Source organism: Saccostrea echinata, unplaced genomic scaffold, assembly GCF_033153115.1.
Source record: "Saccostrea echinata isolate AGI-Se365-2 ecotype Australia unplaced genomic scaffold, CSIRO_AGI_Sech_v1 ptg000051l, whole genome shotgun sequence".
Taxonomy (NCBI): domain Eukaryota; kingdom Metazoa; phylum Mollusca; class Bivalvia; order Ostreida; family Ostreidae; genus Saccostrea; species Saccostrea echinata.
Genome location: NW_026889800.1, coordinates 2018034 through 2044074, shown reverse-complemented (window position 1 = coordinate 2044074; position 26041 = coordinate 2018034). Strand labels below are relative to the sequence as shown.

General features: G+C 33.9%; 1 protein-coding gene across 1 annotated transcript; it reads right to left on the bottom strand.

The window, feature by feature from the left end:
• Positions 1-590: 590 nt before the first annotated feature.
• Positions 591-25813, bottom strand: LOC133203464 (uncharacterized). Its single transcript, XM_061339242.1, has 6 exons — positions 24994-25813; positions 19317-19580; positions 12135-12692; positions 9378-9475; positions 6283-7506; positions 591-2892 (listed from the first exon to the last, which is right to left on the bottom strand). The coding sequence occupies exons 1-6, from the start codon at positions 25811-25813 to the stop codon at positions 2251-2253; spliced, it is 3606 nt and encodes a 1201-aa protein (XP_061195226.1). The 3' UTR covers positions 591-2250.
• Positions 25814-26041: the final 228 nt, after the last annotated feature.

Sequence of the window (26041 nt, the reverse complement as noted above, 5' to 3'; positions counted from 1 at the left end):
TTTGCTTTTTCCTGATTATTTCTCCTTTAAAGGGGGTTTGGCCTTTCATTTTAACTTTTTAATTTTTTAACGATTTATAACCCCTTTACCCAAGGATGCTCTGTTCCAAGTTTGGTTAAAAATTGACCCAGTGGTTCTTGAGAAGAAATTGAAAGTGTGAAAAGTTCACAGACGGACGGACGTCAGACAACGGGTGATCAGGAAAGCTCATTTGAGCTTTCAGCTCAAGTGAGCTTAAATCAAGGAACAGCCAGAAGCATCATTTTAATGGCACACTATATTATGAACAATATTAATCAGAGCAAAAGGAAATTAAAAGTATAGTAGCTTAATTAGAATAGGAAAAAAGAGGTGTAATCATACATTACAGCAAAAAAAAAAAACCAAGCTCAATTTAGTTCAGACACATATAAACATATAAAAATCAGTTCAGCTTTCTGAGGCTCTATCAAGTAAGAAACTATAACATTTAAATGAAAAATACAAATCAAATAAATACAAATTATGTGGTGAATAAGTTTGGAAAATGTACAAAACTCAGGATTTGGAAATAAGATCATTGATTTTGAAAATAATAAAGCTAAATGTACAGGTAGATGTTCAGTTATACATACATTGTCGCATGATTACAGTGCACTTCAAAATTCGTCCAGCATGGGTTCAATAACAATATTACATGAGGATCTTGTGTGTTTATTTTTCGTGATTTACAAATCAATCAGAAAATAACAAATGAAGAATATTTTTTTATTTTCTAAAGATTGAAAAAAAAAGAATATTTTTCTCCAAATAAAAGTCTTCAGACATATATGTTTACTCCCCATAAGACTCATGATCAGGAAGTGGACGAACTAGGTAGGGAAAAAAATGAAAAAAAAATGTTACATTGATTTGACTGTTGATTTGCAGACAGATGTATCATCAAAGTGATTCTGCACATCCACCATTCACGATAAAGTTAAAGTACAATTTTCAATTATGGTGAGATCTTTATGAGTCTAAAGCTCCAACATGCTTATTGGAAACGTTGTATATACATTATTATATAACAGTTTGTATATTCATTGATTCAACTTGATTTTTTTTTCACATTTATTATAATATATACATTAACATACTTAACAAAAATTATTGACACAAGCGAAAAAGAAGGATCGCAAATCTGTGTCTGGAAAATGCAAGCATGCATTAAATAATCACTTATGTGGCCGTCCCTAAGTATACAGGTACTCTAAAACGTATACAAGCAATGTTACATAGATATTTGAAACACAATCCTTTAAAACAAATCAGAAACATTCCCGCAATAACAATCCTACAGAATTAGGATCCCTTAGGAATTATTATGATACAATCTATCACCAAGTCGAATGCTGACTGACGTTTTTTGTACTAATTGTTGCCATTATTTAAACCCTAAATTGTCTACGGATCATGGCAATAAGAACACGGTGGTTATGACTGGTCGTCATGGTATGCTTACCCCTCCATGGCACCTGATCCCACATTTTTTAGGGGGGGGGCGTATTTGCTCTGCTCCGAATTTGTATTCTTTCAATGGATTTTGAGATTGGTGTTTGCTTGTTATCTTCATATTTCACAGACAAGTTGTTCTTAGATTTTACATGATCATTGCAAAGGCATTTTATTATCGATGCTTTTTAAAAAGATGCATTGAGAATATGTATATAAATACACAAAATAATTTTTGTACAGAAATGCAATGATTTTGGACACTATCAAAGTATGGGACAATAAGGGGTTTGGATCCATCCAACGGCCAAGAAAATTCACTTTTCTTGTCACCCTCATTCAAAAATGGTCGATTCTAAAACTCTGTTGAAATTTCTTCAGACATTTTTTAAACGGGCAATAATTAATAAAGTTTGAATTTATTCAATGATGGGCTCAAAACTTCTAAACAAAATTATTTCAAAATTTGACCTGCTTATACTCTTTATTTTGAAAATGGTCCTCGTTAAAGGTAAGGTGACATTTGTATTGTGTAGCCAACAACACTTTAAAGTTTGAATTCATTGAAATCAGTAAAACAACAAATGTGATTTTCTTATCAATTGAAACTACCCATGTTCTACACCTTGAATTAAGTTTTTGAGAAATCTCAGTTCCAAATATCAAATTCCTTGAATGCGTTCATTCAAATTTGATAGTTAACTCTATTTCAGGTCACAATTACAAATCTTGAGCAATCTAATTAGATCCACATCCATAACTCTTAGTTTGTAGATTTTAGTTAAGATTGAGCATTGTTTCAATTTCAAGCATATTTGATTTCATTGTCTTAAAAAATTCTTGCATTTTATTTTTTATAATAGCATCCTCATCTTCCTTTCTCAAGGTCAGTGTTTTTATATCCTTAAGGGTATCAAAGTAATTCTTTCCAGTGAAGGTTTCTAGTCTTCGGCAGATATCTGACATCGTCAACCAGGTGTCATCGAACTCTGTCTGAGGGATGGAGGCTGAGCTTACATGAGCAGTCAAACTGTTTCGGATTAACCTAATTCTCTCGATATCATCACCCACTGTCACCTCTCCTGCTGCTGGCTCTTCTCCCCATTTTCCTTTTGTTGGTTTAGGAATCTTTGAACTAATATTTCTAATCAATGTGTATGTTAATGAAATGTCAAAGTTCTTATATCCTAAATGTTTAGCATCTAGCAAGAGATGTTCTTGCTCTGGGCGCAATCTTTTATAAACTGGAGATGCTTTAGCTTTGCTCTCAATATCAGAAGGGAGGACCTCCATCTCTAGTATATCTCTGTATGCCTGATTTAACACATCATTCATTGCCATTCCAAGTTTTGCAAATCTAGACCGACCCCCCAGGTCTTGTCCAGAGGCCATTGGAGTACTGGAATCACTCAACTTTCTCTGAAATACAGTTAAGCATAGTTACAGTGATGAAACAAACTTAGCAGAAAAAAGAAACTAAGAACAAAATGTATAAACATTGATTGATTGATTGTATGTTGTTTTATGCTCCGTTCAAGAATTTTACACTCAATTAGAGATCACCATATACTGGTGAAGGGCTTCAAATTTAGACCTTTACTCAGCACTCAGTGCCATTGAGCAGTGAGGGGTCTCTATTATGCCAACGCCTACCACGACACAGGGCCTTGATTTTTAAGGTCTCATCCAAAGGACCAACTTTCACTTCTAAGTGCCAGGCGATTGGCGAAGGAACAGTTGTTACCTTTTTTTATCGAATTAGTTTAGTCGCAGCCATGATTTGAACACAAGACCTTCCGATCACAGAGCGTGTAAATATATTATTCTATATGTTTATAATGATGCTAGACCAAAAGGGAAATTAAGTTTATGATAGTTTTTAGAAGTACATGTAATAGAAAATTGAATGGTGTTACTATTCAGCTATTCTTCAATGTCATCACTTAAGGGACATTGGTCAGTGTTTTGGTAAACTTGTTTGCCATAGTTCTAGAACAGGTCAATAAATCTGAAGCAAACTAGAAATCATTAAGATACCGACCATCTTAAAGGGCCCTGCCTTTAAGTAATTGAAGAAATGTAGGATGAAAAGGACTTGTATTAAGAATTGTATAATTTAAAAATTGACGTTCTATATTCAAAAGTTTTTTCTCTGCTTGAAGAAAAAGAATAATACTGTTAACAATGGTATACAATTAAAACAGAAACAAGATATGTTTGAAGACATCACATCGGTTATTGACCAATTAAAATGAACTCATGCAGTCAATTGTAGTTCCATACATAATAAAGAACTATTTTTTTCATTGTGAGAAATTTTATATTTTCCTCTCCTATTTTTACATTTTTGGTGTCTGTGCTTAGGATATTTTATGTACTTTGTAAAATATTGGTTTTTGACACGACCTAATTCTTTCATGGCAAAGGAAGGCGTCTTCCTAAGGTACACATACGATGTTTACAAACACATTGAAAACATGTGGTTTTGAGTGTATTCCTGTTTGTGAATGGAAAAAATCAGAAAATTCCATGTACATACCCTTTTTGTGTCAGCTGATGTGACTGGTAACGTTTAACAATTAAGAATTTTTTCATGAGTTCGAATACTTGATTTTTAAAGATTTTTTATTCTATATAGAATTATATAGTGAAAACAATTACCGGTGTGATACCTTTAGAAATACATACCGCCGGTATGCTTCTTGTGTGGCATTCTGAATAAAACTTTGAAATTAAGCCTGATCTTCAGCTCTTCTAATTAGCAAATAACAAAAATTAAGCCTCTTTCTATTTATCTTACATTTATCACTGACATCGGCCACACGTTTAATAGAGAAAATTCAGATGAAGGGAAACTGTAAAGAAATGTACGGGGTTTATATCTCTCAGTTTATTCAATACACTAGAGCATGCTCTACGTATGAACACTTTCTAAAACGAGATAAGGTATTGACAAACAAGTTGAAGAAAAAAGAATATCAGCAGTCTCGCTTAAATTCATCATTTCGTAAGTTCTATGGTCGATACAATGACCTTGTCAGGAAATACAATCTATCATTAAGTCAAATGCTGACTGACGTTTTTCATACTAATTGTTAGACCATTATTTACACACTGAATTGTCAACGGATTTTTTATTTCCTGGTCATGACAAGGAGCACTCGGCGGTTGTGACCTGTCGGCAGGGGATGCTCACTCCTCCATGGCACATGATCCCACCTCTGATGTTTTAGAGGTACGAGTTTGCTCTGCTCTAAAATTTGTATTGTTTAATCGACTTTTGAGCTTGAATACTGTTCGTTATCTCCATATATTTCACTTCGAAAGAATAATTAAATGATTTAAATAATATTGCACTCGATTTTGCAAAACCCCTCGAACGTGAATCATGGGGGTGGGGGTTGAATTTGCAATTTTGGTAAAAGTATTAGAACTTCTTAAACTCTTGCAAACATTTCATATTCAAAGAAAACCATATTCATATTTTGCAATAACCTTGAACTTGGAACCATGAGCCAGGGGGCCATACATTTTTCACAATTTATTAAAAGACTTAATACTCATTAGACTCATACACATAATCAGTTTACAGGATGAACATCAGTAAAGAAGATTTTTATAAAATTTAATGCATTTCAATAAAGGATCAACGTAACTCAGCTCAAGGGTCATGAATTTAACATCTTAGGCAAAGGTTTCATTGCATATTATAATCATGCCAACATATTGACTACTAGATGTTCAGGAGTACAGATCTTTGACATATTTCATACCAATAGTTAGCTCTTAATATTGAAACTTGATTTGACGGGAAATAGGATCACTTGATCAATACAATACATAGTGCTCACGATGGGTGTGACCAGTCAACAGGGGGTGCTTACTCCCCTTAACCTCCTGATCCCACCTCTGGAATTTCCAAGGATCTGTGTCATATGCCCTGTTCATAGATTTGTGTTGTTTTTAGTTTTATCATAGATTGATCACTTATCCTCATCTTTACTTTTTAAAAACTCATTAATATTGATGGATCTGAACTCAACCCTCCAGAATTCGAAGGCAGAGTCCAAGAACTTCACAATCTTTGTTAACCTACATATATAAATTATTAAAATTGGTTCAGCTGTTCTTGAGAAGAAGCTGAAAATGTTCAAAGATAACAGACAATGCATTGTGTTTAACAAAAGCAGATAACAAAAGGTCTGAGTGACTCATGTTCCCTATAAATGGTTTGTTCAGAAAGGAACTTTGGGCCATCATCAAGATCATGACATAACGTTAGGTCATGAGCAATCCTAGCAAGCTCGGAATATATTATCCATTTGAAAGATTATGAATCACCTTTAAGTTATAAGCAATATTTGCGTCAATTGTTATCTTCCTATGTTTCTCCATTAGAGGATATAGCTTGGATAGTAATTGAAATTTTTTTTTTTTTTTTCAAATTGTTCAAAAGACTTTGGGTTAAGATCAAGACACATCTGTAAGTAGTTAACAATCTTAAAGTTTGTACAAATTATAAAATTCCAGTGTCTCCAAGAAACATTAATTGACTGAACATGAATGTTAGATTTTTTCGTACCAGTCAGTGACCTTTTCCCCAAATGGCATTTGGTCAAAATCAAGTCATGATAATACCCTCAGGTCATATGCAATTTCTCTGCGAGTTTGATTTTACAATGATTTTCCACCAAGTCTTAGCCCAGACATAAATGCAGACAAACCAACAAAAAGAAGGGCAAGATAATCCTTACATACCTCTAAATGTTAAGTTTTGTTTGCTGAGGAATATAATTTAGTAATTGTTACCTTTTCCCAGAAACTCAGAGTCCTTTCTACATTTATCACGTGTTTCTCCTTCAGTCGACACTTGCACTGAATGTCTTTATCAGTTTTAATATTGGAGAGCTCACTTGCAAGGGTGAAAGAAAGATCTTTTTCATTACAAATAACGTTTTGACATTTGTATCCTCTGTGGAATATTTTTGTACCGATAAATGTTTCTGTCAGTTTTTCTATGGCTTTTTCAACGGATTCTCCAATTTCATTTGATACGTCCTTGTCTATAGTCAATGGTGTGATTCTCAATACTTGCAACTGGATATCGTCATTAGAGATGCCAACAACAACAGTGTGTTCATTATGATCAAACACTGCTGCTGTTTGATAAAGACAAGGACTCCCTTCATTGTCTTCGTCTATTGAAGCACTCCATCTTAGAAAACTCATGCAGTATGCTACCAGTCTGTAGAACACAAACATGGCAAAAGAAGTGAACCGAAAGCACAAAATGGAGGAGCATTCCCATTTTTCTTCACAAAAGTTAGCTTTAAACTGCTTTTTGTTCATACATGGGACATACCATGACATGCCACCTTCTGATACAGCCTCAAAAGAGTCCAAAGCTACAAGCATTTGAAGCTTCTCCATGTAAGACATAATTTCACTTTTGTGTTTCAAGTATGAAGGTTCATCTTTCCAAAGTGCATCTATTACTTTATCTTTAAGTTCTCCCGTTTTATTGAAGGATTTCCATTCCTTGATTAAATTTGTTTTGCAGTCTTTATTGATATGGTTTTCATCAGCAATAATCTTGCTGAAAGCTTTAGCAAACCACTGAATGTCAAGCACTGCATTTTCCCTCAATTTCTCTTCTTCAAAATACAAAAGAAGGCCATTGTCATGGAAACACTTTAAAAACATAGACATTTCCTCATCACTTTTGATTTGGTATTCATGGGGAAGGGATAAGTTGAGCTTCCAGATTTCACTAAGGGACAAAACCTTCCATGCTCCTTCATACAATAACTGTTCCATTAAAGCCCATGAAGAAGGCATTTCAATTTTAGTATTTATCTCATCTTTAAACAGTTCAACTATGGACATTTTCATTGACTCCAGCATTTTTTTCGAGTTGTCATTTAGTTCATCTAGACCCACTGCATATTCACGATCATTGAGAGAATCTCTTAACCAATCTCTGTCCTCATCTGGAACTGCTTCCCAAAACTCCCCAAAATACTTCTTAATTTCCTGAAAAGGTAAATAAAATCATGAAAAAAGAATACATGAGGCCTAAGGGCCACAACACCCACCTGAATCTCACTGACATTCCTGTTGTTTATTACAATATTTTAAAAACTCCCATCTCTTTTCTCAAGAAAAATTATAATTGATTGAATCCAAACAACAATTTCCATATATTTCCATTTCTATTTTTTTCTCTGTGATAACACTTTGAAAGTTAGTTGAGTTGATTTCTTGATCATTCGTTGATGCCCAGGCATTTTCTACTAACTAGACAGTGATTCCTTAAATAATTGCAAAAATAGTGTGGCTCTTGTATTTGAAAAAAAAATTCTCATAAAATTCCTTTTAAAATATTGATCCCTTATTGTACCCAACCTGAACTCCTAGAGCCATAATTTGATAAACAAAAGGCCCATGGGCCACAACGCTTAAAGAGTAACTATGGCCCTTCTGTTTTTTATCAGCAGTTACTACAGTTAAATTATGTTGAACAATATTTTTTTCTTTGTTCGTTTGATTCTTTTTTTAAGGAATATTCTACATTTTGGTACTCTTGTATCACATATCACAGCCCCACTGTTCTTGAAAAGAAAAAGATTTTAAACATTGTTTTAATATATGCAAACCCATGTAAAATTTCATCACTTACTGTAGCCCCATCTTACCCCATGGGGTCACTATTTGAACAAACTTGTTTCTAAGGATGATATCACTAATCAATTAATCCAGGTTAATTAAAAAATGTTTATTTTCATGTACACTGTATATGCGGTCTTATTTAGAGGGTCCTAGGTCTTCCAATTGTTCAACTGCAAACAGATGAAAGCATCAGCATATCAATGGAATCTTGGATTAACTTCAAGAGTGGTTTTTTTAATAGCTTTAATTTCAAATTATGAAAATAACATTAATTAAATCATAACGAAACCTTATACATAACGTAATTTATCAATATATTTTCATTAACCTGTGAACTACAAGGTCACCGGCTGGCATTCGTACTCGTTGACCTTGGGAAAAATTATGTGGAAGTCTGGCCCTTTGTCTCTCATTATTTTTACTATCCACTGCTTACGTAGAGCTAAGTCTTTAAGAAAAGATGGGAGGACAAAGAAAAATCTTGTCCATTGTCCCCATTACCAGGGAACACAACAGTGGGAAACCGAACTCTGCATTCTTTTAACAGATGCGCTAGACGCCATGCTGCTGCAGTCGCGTTATGTACGCCAAGCCTCGTTTTGAAAACAGGAATTTTGCATGGTCGCGTGAATAGAGCATGTTTTCACTTCTCTTATTTAACTACCTTTAAAATTCATTTAAATAAATTTGAATCCCCTTTACCCAAGAATGCTTTGTAGTAAGTTTGGTTGGAATTGGCCAAGTAGTTCTGGAGAAGATAAAAATGTGAAAAGTTAATGATGATGACAACAATGCTTAAAGACAAAGGACAAATTTTGATCAGAAAAGGTCATTCTTTGGCTCAAATGAACTTAAAATACAACTCTGTGCTAAGTTGAATATTTAGATTTGAAAATGTATAATTTCAGTTTAAACATTTGTACTCAATTTTTGTTTTACAATCGAAATCAGAAAAAAAGAATAAAGTAAAACATGCTTGTAACAAAGTGCCAGGGATGGGTGATTTTGTTTCATAATTATATAATTTCTTATATCCATTAACTTAAAAATATATTTTAAAGCCACTGCGAATGAAAATAACTTTGCTGTGAGTGTCTATTCATTATAAACATGTGTTTGCTATAAGTTTGTTTTACTGTAAATTTACCTTTACACTCTCACAATTTGTTAATGATCTGTTAATTTCTCCTAATTTACATTCAAATTGAATTACCTCTGCTAGCATAAATACTTACAGCTGTAGATTTTCTTTCTGTGTGTGTGACAACAAGAAACAGTGGTGCCTTTTTGCCTCCAAATGTCTTGATTGAGGTAATCCAAAACTTCAGGTAGTCTACAAAAACAAATAGAGCATCATGATAAAATAAAACAGGCAGATGTCTCTGACGAGAGTGTAGCTCTTCTGATTGTACTTACAAACAGTGGGAAGATAAAGTTGTACAGTGAGTTAAACATTTTTTTGGTTAATATACAGGTATAAAATTATCTGTTTCATATTTGGATATTTTACTTGAAAAAGGAATGGTAATCTAACAACCAAGCTTAATGATAAACGTGATGACTTTAACTTTTCAATCGTCAACTACCCTTACTTATGCAGCAATATACCTTCATCACCTGCATACAGGGTTTATATCTCTCAGTTGATTCGATACGCAAGAGCATGCTCTACATATGTACAATTTCTAAAACGAGGTAAATTATTGACAAACAAGTTGATGAAACAAGAATATCAGCAGTGTCGCTTAAAGTCATCATTTCGTAAGTTCTATGGTCGATACAATGACCTTGTCAGCAAATACAATATATCTTTGAGTCAAATGCTGACAGACATTTTTTTTTCATACTAATTGTTAGGCCATTACTTACACACTGAATTGTCGGCGGATTTTTCCGTTATTTCCCGAATATGACAAGGAACACACGGCGGGTGTGACTGGTCGGCAGGGGATGCTCACTCCTCCATGGCACCTGATCCCACCTCTGATGTTTGGAGGTCCGTGTTTGCTCTGTTCCTATTTTGTATTGTTTAATGGACTTTTGAGCTTGAATACTGTTTGTTATCTTCATATATTTCATTATACAGGTATATAATTATATGTCTAGTTGTTTTTAAAGATTAATTCTCCAACAAATTTATTTAAATCAAGCAAAAATTTTCGGAGACAGCTTTTTGAACGCATTCTTCTAACTTCAGTAACTAGAGCAGCACTTTACCTTGACATTAAAAACGGACTGCACAAAAGTGTATTGTAAGGTAGCATTGTTGTGTACAGGTACCAACTTTAATGATAGAAAATTAAATAATAAGGAATGAATTTAATAGCTACCCAAAGCTAAAACTGTGTAACCTGGGTTGAGATAGTTCAAGCTTTATTAACCGTGAAGTGGTTTATAAAAATAAAAAAAAACAACATTAAGTGTTCAAACCCAGGTTATACCAGTATTACTTTAATATTTATTAAAATCATTCCTTAAACTGTAAAATCAAATATTTTCATGGTTTGAAGAAAAAGTATGGGCTTGTGGGGATTTAATTTTAATTTGTGGATGAAGAATTGTTGAGTAGATATGCATATGACATTTTACATTTTGTGGTGGACATGAATTCTTGGATCTCTTCATACCTCGAAAACAACAAAAAATAAACCTCCAAGAAAATTAGTGATTTCTCAATAATTTAATTTTCTATCATTCAATGTAAAAAAATAAAATAATTTCCCCATCAAAAATGCCCTCAATTTGTACAAAGAGGAGTGATGCAATTTTGAATAAGGTCATTTTCACATAGGAAACACAGGCTATACAATATAATTTTTTTTATCCAATCAAACGGCGTGTTATAACCATAACTAAATTATTCGAAAAATATGACTAATCAAGGTTTTTGCTGAACTTGAAAATTGTTTTTAAAACATTTTCCATTACATTCCCTTATGCCTATTGTGGCCCCACCCTATCTCTGCTGGTTATGATTTGAACAAGTTTTACATTTCACTAACGCGAGGTAAGGAGTTGATCCTTACATCACGGGTTCGAATCCCACTGTGGGACGTGGAGACCGGTCCTTCGAATAGACCGTATAAACCGAGGTCCCGTGTCGCAGTAGGTGTTGGCACGAAAAAGATCCCTCACTGCTCAATGGCCGTAAGTGCCGAGCATAGGACAAAATTTGCAGCTCTCCACCGGCAAGTGGTGGCGTCTCCATATGAGTGAAAAATTCTCGAGAGGGACGTTAAACAACATACAAACAAACAAACAAACATTTCACTAACTAAAAATGCTTTAACATGTTTAATCTTTTATGGTCCAGTGCTTTCTGAAATTTTAAAAAGATCTCATTAAGATCTCACTTATTTTAATTATCTCCCCTTAAAAGTGAGTGAAGCCCTTCATTACAACATGATTAAGATAATGACAGACAAATTTTGATAAGAAAGCTCACATGAGCCTAATGCTTTGGTGAGCTAAACACTGATTGAGTTACTGTGTTATGATGTATAAATATATACACTCAGGTGTAAACATATGACCCTCACATTTCTACGAGCTACCTGCTACAATTAAGCACTTCTTTAGCGTGCAGGCCAGAGTGTCTGTTACAAAATTATAATCTCACCTTCATTAATGCCAGCCATAAAGACATAAACTTGATATCACAACATCATGTCTCATCTTTGTAAGTCTTGATATCACTACATCATGTCTTACCTTTGTAAGTCAATATCATGACATCCTGTCTTACCTTTGTAAGTCTTGATGTAACTACATCATGTCTTACCTTTGTAAGTCAATATCATGACATCCTGTTTTACCTTTGTAAGTCTTGATATCACTATATCATGTCTTACCTTTGTACGTCTTGATATCATGACATCATTTCTTACCTTTGTAAGTCTTGATATCATGACATGTCTTACCTTTGTAAGTCTTGATATATTGACATCATATTTTACCTATGTAAGTCTTGATATCATGACATCATGTCGTACCTTTGTAAGTCCACACAGAGAAGATTGATCCTTCTTGATTATCTTTCTCTTGACTGACAACATCTTCAAACCTCTTAGTCACGTCCAACACAAGGATGAAGAAAGCCTTTGGTGTTACGTAAATTTGGTGGCAGGCATAATACGCTAACTGTCCAGCAAAATCCAGCATGCTTACTGTTGGTAACTTTTCTTTTTCAGACAAGATTTTCTGAAAAATTTCATCCTTCACCATTGCTTGTGCTTCTGAGGAGAGAATATTGGCCATTGTCTCTACTGCAGTCTCTTCTTCTGTGCCCTCAGTTGGTGAACTAGACATTTCCATATTATCTTCTTTCTTTTCTTCTTTGCCTTCAGTTTGAGAACTGGACAACTCAATATTTCTTTCTTTCTTTTCTTCTCTGCAATAAATTACTTCATTGTTTTTATCAGTATTTCCTCGTTCCAAATTGTCATGTTTTTCATCTGTAGCAGAGACAGAAACTTCACTGCTCGGGTCTGGTTTCAAATCTGCAGCATTTATCCTGATAAATGTCTTTAAGGGTGAGTCATCATCAGCCACTGTAAAAAAAGGAATTTTGTTATTTAGTTAAGGATTTCCATTTAAAGCACATCATTTAATGGCTATATATCTCTTTTATCAAAACTGAGGATTGACAACAAACATTTTACCGATTGTATCTTCATATTTTATATATATATATATATATATATATATATATATATATATATATATATATATATATATAGATTGATTGTATGTGGTTTTACATCCCATTCGAGAATTTTTCACTCATATAGAGACGTCACCATACACCGGTGAAGGGCTTCAAATTTTGATCTTTACTCGACACTCAGGGCCATTGAGCAGTGAAGTCTCATCCCAAGGACCCGCAACTTTCACTTCAAAGTGCCAAGCGCATGGCGAAGGAACAGTTGCTACCATTTTTTATCGACTTAGCTCAGTCGAGGCCGAGATTTGAACTCAAGACCTCCCGATCACGCTCTACCAACTGAGCTAACATGAATGGTGTATATATATATATATATATATATATATATATATATAAGGGATGGCAATCGAATACAGAATTGCCATTCCGTTAACCGCAAGACGTTCCGACCGATTAATTGGTTAATCGTATCACAAATTCTCTTTATATTTCATTTTAAGCTCTGCGAAAATAAACAAAGCTATAAAGATGTTAAATGTAGAAATATTATGTTGACTTATCAGAACACTATTTATATCTTATTTCAATTTAAGAAGGAAAAAGGAAAGAAAAATAAAGATACCCGGTGGACATGCAAGTCTCAGAAACATTAAAAAAATCATAAGAGATGTCACACAAGGTCATTCTGTATTGTCACAATACTAGTGATCAAAACTAAGTCTAAACTCTCACTTAATTTACAATGTTTGTTTAATAATATAATTTAATTGGTATAACTGAAAAGGATAGAAGAGGTACAGTATACATAATCAGTTCACACTGCTGAACGATCATTTAATTAAAATCATTTAAGAAACACAGGACAGGCTGGGTAACAGAACGGTGTTTAAACAACAATTAACAGCTCAAAATCTGACCAACTACCCCAACGATGTCAATCCGGAGCCCTAATTATTTCCAAATCACCTTAAATTGAAAGTCGAAAATGCAAACATTTCTGAATCAGATATTTGTGTTTTTTTAATTGAATTTTTAGGAAATTGTGTTCAAATTTACACATTCAAATTAAAAGTTCCAAAATAATTCCTTCTTTATAAAAATATTTAAAACTGTGAATATCAGGGAATCCATTCCACATTTGAAGTACAATAAAGAGAATACCTGAATGAACATACATGAGAAGGAGTTATTGCCCTTAGCAACATTTTTAAAGATTGAATAATTGAATAAATGAAGAAAATATTATGTATTTTTTTAAAATTCTTTTACTTAACAATATTTTTCATTACACCAATTGAAAGGCATTCGTACAAAAGATATTATTCTATTGGGTATAAGTTTAAATTAATAACAGTTTTTGCAAAAACCTATGACATCACATCAGGATACCTTAAGTTATTGCAGATCCTAAAACATGCATGTAGATATACAGTTAAACATGCTTATGATGAAGTGCCAGGGACGGACAATTTCACTTTGTTATAAGGCGTAATAATTCACTATACCTGTTAAGTTTACAATATATTTTTAAGTCATGGGGAATGAAAATCACTTTACTGTAAGGTAAAGGATGAATCGTTTAAACATCCAAATCAGGTCCGCCAATAATTTACAAAAAATTAAATTAAAGATTTTCTACATATTTTTGCCTCAATCTTTCCATCAAACATTGTAGTTTATTAATTTCAATTTTTACTTCCTTGTGCTGTAATTAGGTATTTATGTGATTAATATAGCAGGGATGTGTTGTTTACATCAATTTCTCATAGACTTTAGGCCACACCCCGATTTTGCAAGCCCATTTTTTATATGAGCGCATGGATTTTTCAAGTTGTCGTAAATACGGTCAATGTAAAGAGTAAACTTATACTAGCTATTTACATTCATGAAAGAAATTGAAACAGTTTTGTGCTCATTTGTTATTTTCCAATAAGGTGCAAAATCACGGGTGCTTGTCTACATAGTAAAGGCACCTTGTTTACAAATTCCAACCCGTCTTTGACCTCATGAATAACAAAGCACTGAACACGTGCCTGAAATCTATTCACTTCATTGTCTCTAGTGTCTGCGAGCTATCGATGGTCAAATCATTTTTCAAATGGGTAATTAAAATTCTGGGAGAAAACTTTTTTTATGATTAAGATGTGTTAAGATTTTCAGTCGGATTTGTTTGATTTTTTTTTTGGTTTCTATCAATTTATATTGAAGTCCTGTAGCATATAGGTTGCACTCACTGCTTGCGTCTCATAAATACAGAATTTTAAAACTTAAATTACTGTGGGTATATTTTATACATTTGCCATTGTTCCTAAATATACACCATTGCTTTTTTCATTGACTTGGAAGATATGAAAGATTTTTTCAGTTAAAACTGTCATTAATTTTATAGTCCATTATTTGAAAAACACCAATACATCATATCTTTAGAAAAATAAATTGTTTGTTACAAGTGCACAAATGCATGCTTCCAAAAGAAGAAACCTTCATGGAAAGAAACTGAAGTACGGAGTGCTAAAAAAAAACCTGTGTATCGGATGAAAAGTCACTGGATGAATACATTTGCACAAAAAGCACCCCTAATTTGAATAGAAGGAAGCTTCAGGTTTCTTCTGAAGCAAATGCTATAACCTTTTACATTGGCACAAAATTTCACTTTTTTTTTTTTTTTTTTTGGCAGATCATGTGATAGAAAGTCAATGTTCGCAGGTATTTTTAAAGCATAATGTTTAAAAGCAAGAACATGCATGTGTATGACCCTTTCATATGTCCGATCTAGATATTAGTAAAAAAAAAAAATCAGTCGAATGAAAAAGGGCATTAAAAATACCTTGGAGTGATTTATTATTTATCTTACTACATAGAGAGGGTTTGTTAAAATCAAAAATTAAAAGGAGTGGATTTTGACAATTAATGAATTCCTAAATGAGGAAGATCATATTAACTTGTCTGGCATGAATAAACAGGATTTTTTGAAGCAAATCAATTTGGACTGTACAAAGTACACTGACACAGATGTTTCTTTATCCACCAGCGATGATACTGACGTTAAACTGACGTTTAATTGACGTTTAAATTTTCACTTTCTTAACTATCTATTTCTTATACACCATACACCATACACCATTTTTTACCATAATTCAACCGCCTACGTGTATTTGTTGTAGTACTCAGAATTTGCAAAATTATATATAATTATGCAGTATGTATGAAAAATTTCTAATTATGTACGTAATAAGCTTAAATGGATTAATTATCTCTTTTTCAAAAAAAAAGGTTTCTTTAAAGTGTGAAAAATAGTGTATCCTTTGTTATACGTTCTGTTTCCAAATTCCATTGTGTATTTAATATATAAATAATTTAACGAATTGCAAGTAAATCATTTCAAATACGACTCATAAGTTAAGCAGAAAAGAAATCAAAGATATGCCAGCCAAATTAAAAATGTATCCTTATATTTTGTCGGTCTCTAGCATGAAAAAGGCTTTTTAGGTGTCAGTTAATCATAAAACTTAGTACACCTTGAACACGTACATGCTAATGTATTCATACTAATCGCACGATTGATAGACGCTCTGCCTTCACATTTAAATAATACAATGACCTACATAGCTGTAATGGCGAAACAGGGATTTTACAATGAAGTATACGATTTTATTTAATCAATATAATGTATATATTGAAAGTCTCTTTCCCCAAAAAATCTTTTATGAGTATCTTTACAGACTATGGTTGAAGACTTTAGCTATAATATAACAATGTTCTGATTTGAAAAGGTAAAATTCTGCATTTAAAAAGGGGCGAGAAAGCAGTGTTATGAGGATTCATTCTTTATTATAATCAAGTTTCCAATAAGCATGTTTTATTGTATATTAATAATTATGTATACTGTCCTCACATTGAAAGAGAGGTGAAATCAAATGGTGTGTTCAACGCACATGTACATGCAGAAATACAAAATTCAACCTGCATTTTCATAATTTCTACATATTATATTTAGATTTGTTTTCATGTACCATCATGGATAGTAGAATATGAAGTAATTAATTTTGGTTACATGGTAAGCTTAATATTATGGTGTTTTTTCACGGGTTAGCTACAATAATAATTCTTACTAAAAAATCAAACAAGGGGGATCCGGAGCAAAGCTGTGGATGAACTCAATTTTTGTGGAAATCTTTGCAAATAACACACACACCTGCATGACAACAGCCAACAAAGAAAGCAATGTGTCATTAGAGTGACTAAGATGACCTTAAAAGTCCAAATTTGTCAGGATAAAATGATACATGTATTTATGAAATTATAAATTCTAATAATTTAATTAATTGGCAATCAAAGTCAAAAATACACAAGTGGTGTGAGATTTGGAATAGGTTTGATAAATTGACTAATAGTTTTAGATCACATGGGAAATACCTCTGCGAGATAAGATTTTCAAAATAATCGACACACAGGGCACCTGCATGTATAACTTCATTAAATCTCCTGTTGTGGTCCAGCCTTCCCCAGGGGGAAGGGTGTGTCATGATTTTAACAGGGCACCTGCATGTATAACTTCATTAAATCTCCTGTTGTGGTCCAGCCTTCCCCAGGGGGAAGGGTGTGTCATGATTTTATCAAGTCTTAATTTACATTACCTGACGATGCTTCCTTATGAATGTGACAAATCATAGCTTTGTTGTTCTAGGGAAGAAGAGTTTTAAAGATTAAACCAATATATTCTGAAGTTAAACTTTGATTGCCCATCCTATCCCACCCTAATCATGGGGGTCATGACTTCAACGAAATTGAATCTACACTATGTCAGCAAGCTTTTGTATAGGTTTTATCTTTTCTACCCCTGTGGTTCTTTGGGTTTTTATATGACCCCACAAATTCTTCACTATTTCTTAACCTCCCCTTAGAAGTGGGTGAGGCCCTTCATTTGAACAAACTTGAATCCCCTTTCCCCAAGGATACTCTGTGCCAAGTTTGGCCCAGTGGTTCTGGGGAAGAAGATGAAATTGTGAAAGTTAACAACGACGACAACAACGATGACAACGACAGACAATGGACAAAGGACAAGATAGGCTAAGACCCCTTTTTGGCCCCAGGTTTGGGGTGTCTTTTAGAATAATGCAACAGTTTATCAATAAAAATCTGTTGTTCCCCCTGGCCCAATATGAGTATTGTTCCAAGTTATGGCATACACAGAGGTCATAGGAAGGTCAGAAAATATGTCAATTTCCGAATTTTCTCATTTTTTATGCAAATTTCATCAATTTTACAGCACATTTTGTTTCAGAAAACATAGAGCACAAGCTTGCCTATCTACCAAATTTATATATTTCATACACTTGCATCAGATGCATATTGTGTATAAAAATCTCAGATAGGCAATCTTGTGCTCTATGTTTCCCAAAGTGAAAGTATCTCAAATTTGACGAAATTCCACCATAATTGAGGAAATTCGGGGAAATTTCTCACTTCTGCACCTTCTTGTGTCCTTCGTGTAAGCTTTGAATCAAAATTAGTCCTGGTTTTAAAACAAGCATCATTTTAAGTTCTTCGCTACAAACTATCACAGTTTTAACTGTGTTCTGATAATAAGAGGCCAGATTTGGCAGTTACCATACCTTGTCCTTTCAATCAGAAAAGCTCACTTGAGCCTTCGGTTTGAATCTAAACTACCTGAAGATGATTCCATGTGAGATTCACCTTACCTGGCCCATTGGTTCTTGAGAAGATGATTTTTAAAAGATGCCATAAATTTTTCACTATTTTGTAATTATCTCCTTGTAACTTTAACCTGGTCACTCATCCGGAAAATGTAGGTCAGAACCAGCATCTGTAGTAAGTCCAGTAGTACATGAATGCATCCTTAGATGTACCATCCGTGCAAAGTGTGGTCAATATAGGCCTTATAGTTACTTGGAAATGAGACCTAGCTGCTCCAAAAACTTTAACCTGTTTACTCATCTGGAAAATGTAGGTCAGATCCAGGAACCAAAGCAAGTCTGGTAGTGTGTATCCTCAGATGTATCATCCATGCAAGTTATACTCAGACTGGTAGTTACTTGGAAAGGAGACCTACTCAAAAAACTTCAACTGCTCCAAAAACTTAAACCTGCTCAAAAACATTTACCTGGTCATTCCTTAGCTGAAATTGCAGCATCTGAAATCTTAGCTGGTACAATGAAACATACAAGAAGCATCTTCCATGCATCTCTGATTAATGTAGCCCCCCCCCCTTTTTCTTATTATGTTATGTTCATCTTCACATGACCTTCCAGGTGAACATAAAGGCTTATATTTCTTACAGGGTTCTCCACAAGGGGTTTTACCTTGGTAGCTCGCCATGGTTAAACGAGCTGCGTCATGATCAAAATGGGCTGCCGCCATGATTAAATTTTTATCGCATTTCAGTAATGACACCTACTTTTTAATGACTTGAGTAGTTAATTGTGTTTATAATACGACTGTCATGCACCTCAAGAGAAAGCTATGAATATGTATCAGAAATTATTTTTACCTTCTAAAATTCCATCTTTAACAATGAAGAGATGCTGATGGACTTCCAGTCCCCTAGTGGACTCTGTTACTTCACTGACATTTTGACGTTTCCCTCTTAATCGTTTCAGCAGTGTTGTTATTCCCCTGAATGACTTTGTAACTTCACCTACATTTTGTCGTTTCCCTCTTAATCGCCTCAGTAGTGTTGTTTTTCCAGCCTCGGTACATCCAACAAGTATTCCTCTGGCATGAAAAACAGTTGTCTTCTCCTTCCTCAGAAACTCTGCAAAGCAATAAATAAAAACCATATATAATCATGATTTAATTTCTTTACATTTCAGCACAGAATACACATGACTACAGGGCTTCACATTAAGGCATGTCTGACTGACTCAGACTAGTAAAAGTTTGGTACGGTCTATTTTATTTTGCTTCAAGGTAGCTGCAGAACTATAGCTCTCTGGTTGAGAAAATTTGGACTGACAAACAAGTTCTATTCTAGTAATATTAAATGAGTCATTCAATAGTCTAAAGATATTAGGCCAGGACTAGTGAACGTGAGGTCAGAAAAAGTGAATTTGAGGTCAAGTCTAGTGAATTTGAGGTCAAGTCTAGTGAAGATGAGGTCAGGTCTAATGAAGATAAGGTCAGTACTTGTGAAGTTGAGGTCTTGACTAGTGAAATTAAGGTCAGGTCTAGTGAATTTGAGGTCCAGTCTTTAGTGAAGTTGTTAGGATAACTAGTCTAGTTTGTTTTAAAGTTAATGTTGAGCCCTATAGCTGTTACTGATCAAAATAAAAATGCATTGAAGTCTCTTACTTTGGTAGCACTGGCATAGAGTAACCAGTGTTTTTCTCAGTACTTTGGGACTGGGGGCTGGGGCCCTCAGAATTGGGAATTCCAGCATCAATTAGGCTAAATTTGGAATTTCCAAGAAAACCCAGTCACATAAAAAGCATTGTCAAAAAACTTTGTTTTTGTCTTTGTATTACTTTAACAAACAATTGTTATAACAAATCAAGACTATTCTTGGTATGAATTATCTAATTACTTATATCAAGAACAATAGTGGTACAAGTATTAGCTTTCCTAAAAAGCTTGTCTGACTTGTGCAAATTTATTTTTACGCGATGAATCAGGAAAAGTTAAATCCAGTGTAATCAACATGACTTTGAATCATGAAATGAATTCTTTTGAGCACTAAGAAACAAAAAAAGTTCAGTTCAGAAACTTATTCTATCAGAGACGTGGTTCTATATACACTATATTACTTTTAAATTCTTTTTTTTCACGGACATAGGAACAGGGAAGGGGGGTGGGGTTGAGGACCATGAGCTCAATAATTTTGCCCATTTACAACATAGCTACTTTATGCTTATGTCCCCTTAATCATGTAAATATTAACTTCGGATAATTTTTTTTCATGCTCAATAAGGAATTTTTCCTTGATTGTGTCCATGCACCCGAAACTGAAATTTATTCCAACGGGCCTGTCAATGAATAGAAAGATATAACCAGTACTTTTGAAAGAAAAAGTTACAACACATAAAAATCTTAACATCAATTGGTGAACAATTTTGATAATTAAGAAATGTCTTATTGAAAAAAAAGGGGTTTCAAATGAGCTAATATCTTTGCATTTAATTTAAAGCAAAAGAATATTCAACATCTATCCTTCACTTTGATATTTTTTTTAACTATGAATAAATCAAAAGTCTGCAAGTTATGAATATGTGTAGATTTATAAAGATAGAGGGACATAGCGTACTATGCATTGAAAATAAACATCCATTAGTTAATCTGATAAAGACAATCGCCACTGAAGTGTTGACCTGACCCGCTTCATTCCCTCTGTTTTGCTGGACATGAATGAGGCAATTTTCAAGAATGGCCAAATGCCATGTAACCTGTAATGTATTTATAATGTGATAATAATGACATCAGCTCAGTTTGGGTGTTTAGCATGTTTCTATTACTCCACATGCTCTCCAATTGATAGTTAAGATAGTATGAAGTTTCCATCAAGTTATCACAAGAATTCTATTGAACGACTTGACCACCAAGCCTTGGCTAAATCTAGTACTGTCTGACGCCATGACGTCAGACAATGAAATATCTATAAATTATGAAGAAATCCAACATGGCTGAACAACAAAACCTGCTTGAACTTCACTGAAAAACATACACTAAACAAACTGAAATTAATCACATATTTTGCAAGTTTTTCTTTGGGAAAACTTTCAATATATTTTGGGAAAATACAGGCATATTTTCAATTGGGACTGGGGCCGAATTTCGGCCCCAAATCAGCCCTAAAAAATAACTGGTAATTACTTGATCATGATGATACATGTGTTATGAATAATTTAAAACAACTTTCTTTTTTAATTTTAAGAATATTTTTTCAATCAAAATATTAAATATTGAGAAATTCAATGACCATGAAATTGAAATGGAATCAGGAAAACTCACCACAAAGACAAGAGTCAACACCAACATAGCCAATATGAAGACAACCCCAGGAATTTTTTACATACTAAATCATATGTATTGAGATAAATATTCATACATATCATCATTTCTGTTTTAAAGTATATCATATTGCATATAAATAATTTTTAAACATTTATAAAACCACTGTGACATTTAGGAACGAAGAAAATCTAGAAATTTTTAACACAAAGAATTAAAGATATTTACTGTATCTCAGGATTATCAAAGGGACAAATCACCATTAGAACTATGACTCAGGTAAAATACACACAAAATAGCTTTACTTTCTTATGACCCTGTTACAAAATGAGCTACATGTGTATTTGTTTGTTTATTGTTTTAACATCCCTCTCAAGAATTTTTCACTCATATGGAGACACCACCACTTGTGGATGGAGGGCTGTAAATTTATATCTTTGCTTGGCACTCAGGGCTATTGAGCGGTGAGGGTTCTCTTTCATGCCAACACCTACTCCGACACAGGACCTTGGTCTCATACTAAGGGCTGGTCTCACGTCCAGCAGTAGATTGGTACCCACGACGTTAGGATCAACTCCTTACTCTGTGACTCTATAGCAGACATTCTAACCACTGCGCCACGCAGGCAACAGCTACATGTGTGTGTTACACTAGTCTAAGAGTGGTTGTAACAGGGAACATACCAAACATGAACCATGCAGAGGTACTGTGAGCAAGCTCACAAATAACCTATGCTGCATTTTCTAAAGTGCCTATTTGCAATTTTGTAAGTGTGACCTTGAACTTGCCAAAATGACCAAAAATTTTACACATACTCTGGTCATCATGGTCACTAGTAATCTTTGAGTGAAATATGGACATCTAATGTTTTTTAATTAGAAAATTTTAATATGTCAAGAATTTTATAATTTATTCTGCCAGTGATCTTGAACTTGTCACTATTACAATGGGTCAAGGTTATGACACATTCCTCAGGTCATAAACAAACTTTGTACAAAGCATGAGCTTCCATTGATTCTCCATTACAAAGTTATAGCCCAGACAAGAGTTTTGTACTTTTTGTGCCAGTGACCTTGAACTTGCCTAGACAACCTTGAGTCAAAGTCAATGATCAAAAACACTCAGATATAAACAATCTTTGTACCAAGTAAAAGCTTCCAATGATTCTCCATTTCAAAGGTATAGCTTGGAGAAGAGTTTTATACTTTTTCTTTTTGTGACCTTGAACTTGCAAGAATGACCTTGAATTAAGGTCGTGACACACCCTCAGGTCATAAAAAATCCAGCTTGTAACACTATATTTGATTGGTTAGCAAGCCGGTGTAAATTATCTTGCACCTGGCTTGAGCCAGAGTAAATAACATGACCTCACAATGCATAGTTTTTCTATCACAATTTTAAAGCAATTAATATGACGTCACGATGCATTGCAGCATGCATGTAGTAAATCTCATTTATAGTTTGAAACACCATTGATTGGAATTGTGTTTACAAAGAATTTATTTGTTTACATAGGAAATAAATTCGTTATCCAGGTTCAATTAAGGGTGTACGAGGATTTAGCCTTACCCTCAGGGTGTATTGAATAAAACCCGGGGTAAATCCCCGTACACCATTGATTGGACTTAGATACATGTAATTAATAATGCATCCAATGGTTCTCCATTACAAAGTTACACACCATGGAAGACTGCACAGGCAGAGGGACAAGGTGATTCCTATACACCCCCCAACTTCGTTTACAGGTGACTGTGGTCATGGGGTCGTGTCTTAATTGTGTAATAAGGATTTTGAAAAGAGAGTTAATGTCAAATACCAGGGTACAACTTTTACTGTTTGTATTTAAACTCACCTAAACCATGTAACCTTCAATTGTTTTTAGTAAGCTATGAACTTGTTTGTACACTGGTATAAATTAAGTTCAATGTTTGAATTATTCTCACAGATGCTTACTTTCACACATCAATATCATTAGAATGAATCACTTTTTCATTGCATTTCCAACAGGTCTTAACTAAAATTAAATAATTCTGAAATTTGGTTTTATTTTTAATCTGGCAAAAATTTTATGTAATATACATGTAGAATGTCAACTCAGTACACAGTGTATATTTACAGAACACCTGCTACAGAAATACACAACATTCCTAGACAGAGCTGTGTTAATATCAATGGTGTCTATATCTGTCAACATGGTCAACATGTACAAAATGTCATCTGTTAAAAGCCTGTAAAATATTGTACAGTATAGTCACTGTCCATTGTATTTTGCTTGAACGGAATACTGAAAGAACCATATATCAACTATCATTAAGAACTATGACACTGACCCCTCCAAACCCCTAATCTCCAATACCCCCACCCCACACACACCCCACCCCACACACCTCACTCTACATACATCACCCTACACACCCCACCCATTTTACAACTGTACTGATATACATTTTCTGACATTTCTAGTGATCCATAAAGTTAACCTACAAACCAGACAACTGTACTGCTACTCATTTACTCACTTTGGCAGTGCCTGCTATAAAATTATGATGTCAACCCAAATAGAAGACAAAAACATATCCTTAACCAGTCAGAGTACATTATACATTGTATGTGATGTAGGACAGAATCTATGTCAAGTCTGATCTGAACAAATCAGTTGTTTGTCTAACATAACAAAGTTATAAACTAAACCAAGTACACATTATAAGAACTCTTAATTAATTAAATAATAAGTATATTATCTGAAAATGATATATTTTAGTTATAAATTACAGTTTATAATTTATATACCTTCATCATAGAAATATTTCTTGTTACTTAATGCAACAAGTTAGAACTGAATTAACCATGTAATGTAATTACTTTAAAAACAATGAATATAATTGTTCATTAATGTCTTGTAATTACATATAAAACAATGAATATAATAATTATTGTTCATTAATGTCTTGTAATTACATATAAAACAATGAATATGATAATTGTTGTTCATTAATGTCTTGTAATTACATATAAAACAATGACTATAATAATTAATGTTCATTAATGTCTTGTACAATGACTATAATAATTAATGTTCATTAATGTCTTGTAATTACATATAAAACAATGACTATAATTGTTCATTAATGTCTTGTAATTACATATAAAACAATGACTACAATAAATTGTACACACTAAATATTGTTAAACAAAACACCTAATCATACTTTAGTATAACTTACCAGTCAGGGAGTCTTCATGTATAAGTCTGTAGATGTTCACTGTGTTGTTGTTCACTGATCCCACCCAGACACAGTTAGAGTTGTTATCATAACTCAGGCCCCATGGTCTGTCTATCCCGTGTTGTCGTGTCTCTATCTGTGACAGGAATCTCCCGTCACAGTCCAGTATCTGTACTGAGTGGGTGTTAAGATCAAACACCAGGATGTGTGACAGCGCGTCAGTACAGATTCCACGTGGTGCTAGTCCTGATCCTGATGGAGGTCCTGTGTAGGAGAAGCGGTGTCTACCTACACCATCTGTCACCACTACACGGCGCCAGTCAGACACAATAACATCTCCATTGCGGTTCTCTGTGATGTAGTAAGGATAACTATACAGTCCCTGACCTGTGTTGTTGTCGTACTGTATGGTCTGTATGTGTTCTCCTGTGTTGTTGTAACGGTTTACCTTGGCTGTATCTGTATCATATCTATACATCCCCACCAGCAGGTCTCCAGTGGAGGGGGAGCTGTAGACACACTGTGGTACCCATGGTGCTGTGTACTTTATTAATGTAGACTTTACTCTGTGATCTGTAGACAGTTTGTTGATGTTACTGTGACTGTCTATATAAATTAAATCACCGTCTCTAGTCACTGTGTGTACTCCATAACCACGATCTATACCTGTCAGATGATGTAGTTTATCCCCTGCTGTGTTTGTCAAGATGAGATTGTTATAATCACTGATCCAGACCCGGTCTGATGAAACACGGGTAATGTGATAACCACACCTAACACCTGTCACTGTGACAGACTTCTGTAACACTAATCTATACATCACTAACAGCAGACATTTATTTCATCTTTATCCTGTGGTTTCAGAATCCCGTGTTGATTTCCTCAGTCAGGGAGATTTCTCTGTAAATAACAACATTGTGTTAGAATTATCTACATCAATAACAGCTCTCTCTTTACAATATACTTATTTTACCAATGTCTTGGTTTTAAGAACTTATGGAATGGAATAGAATTAAGACATATAAATAAACATATTAATACCTTTATA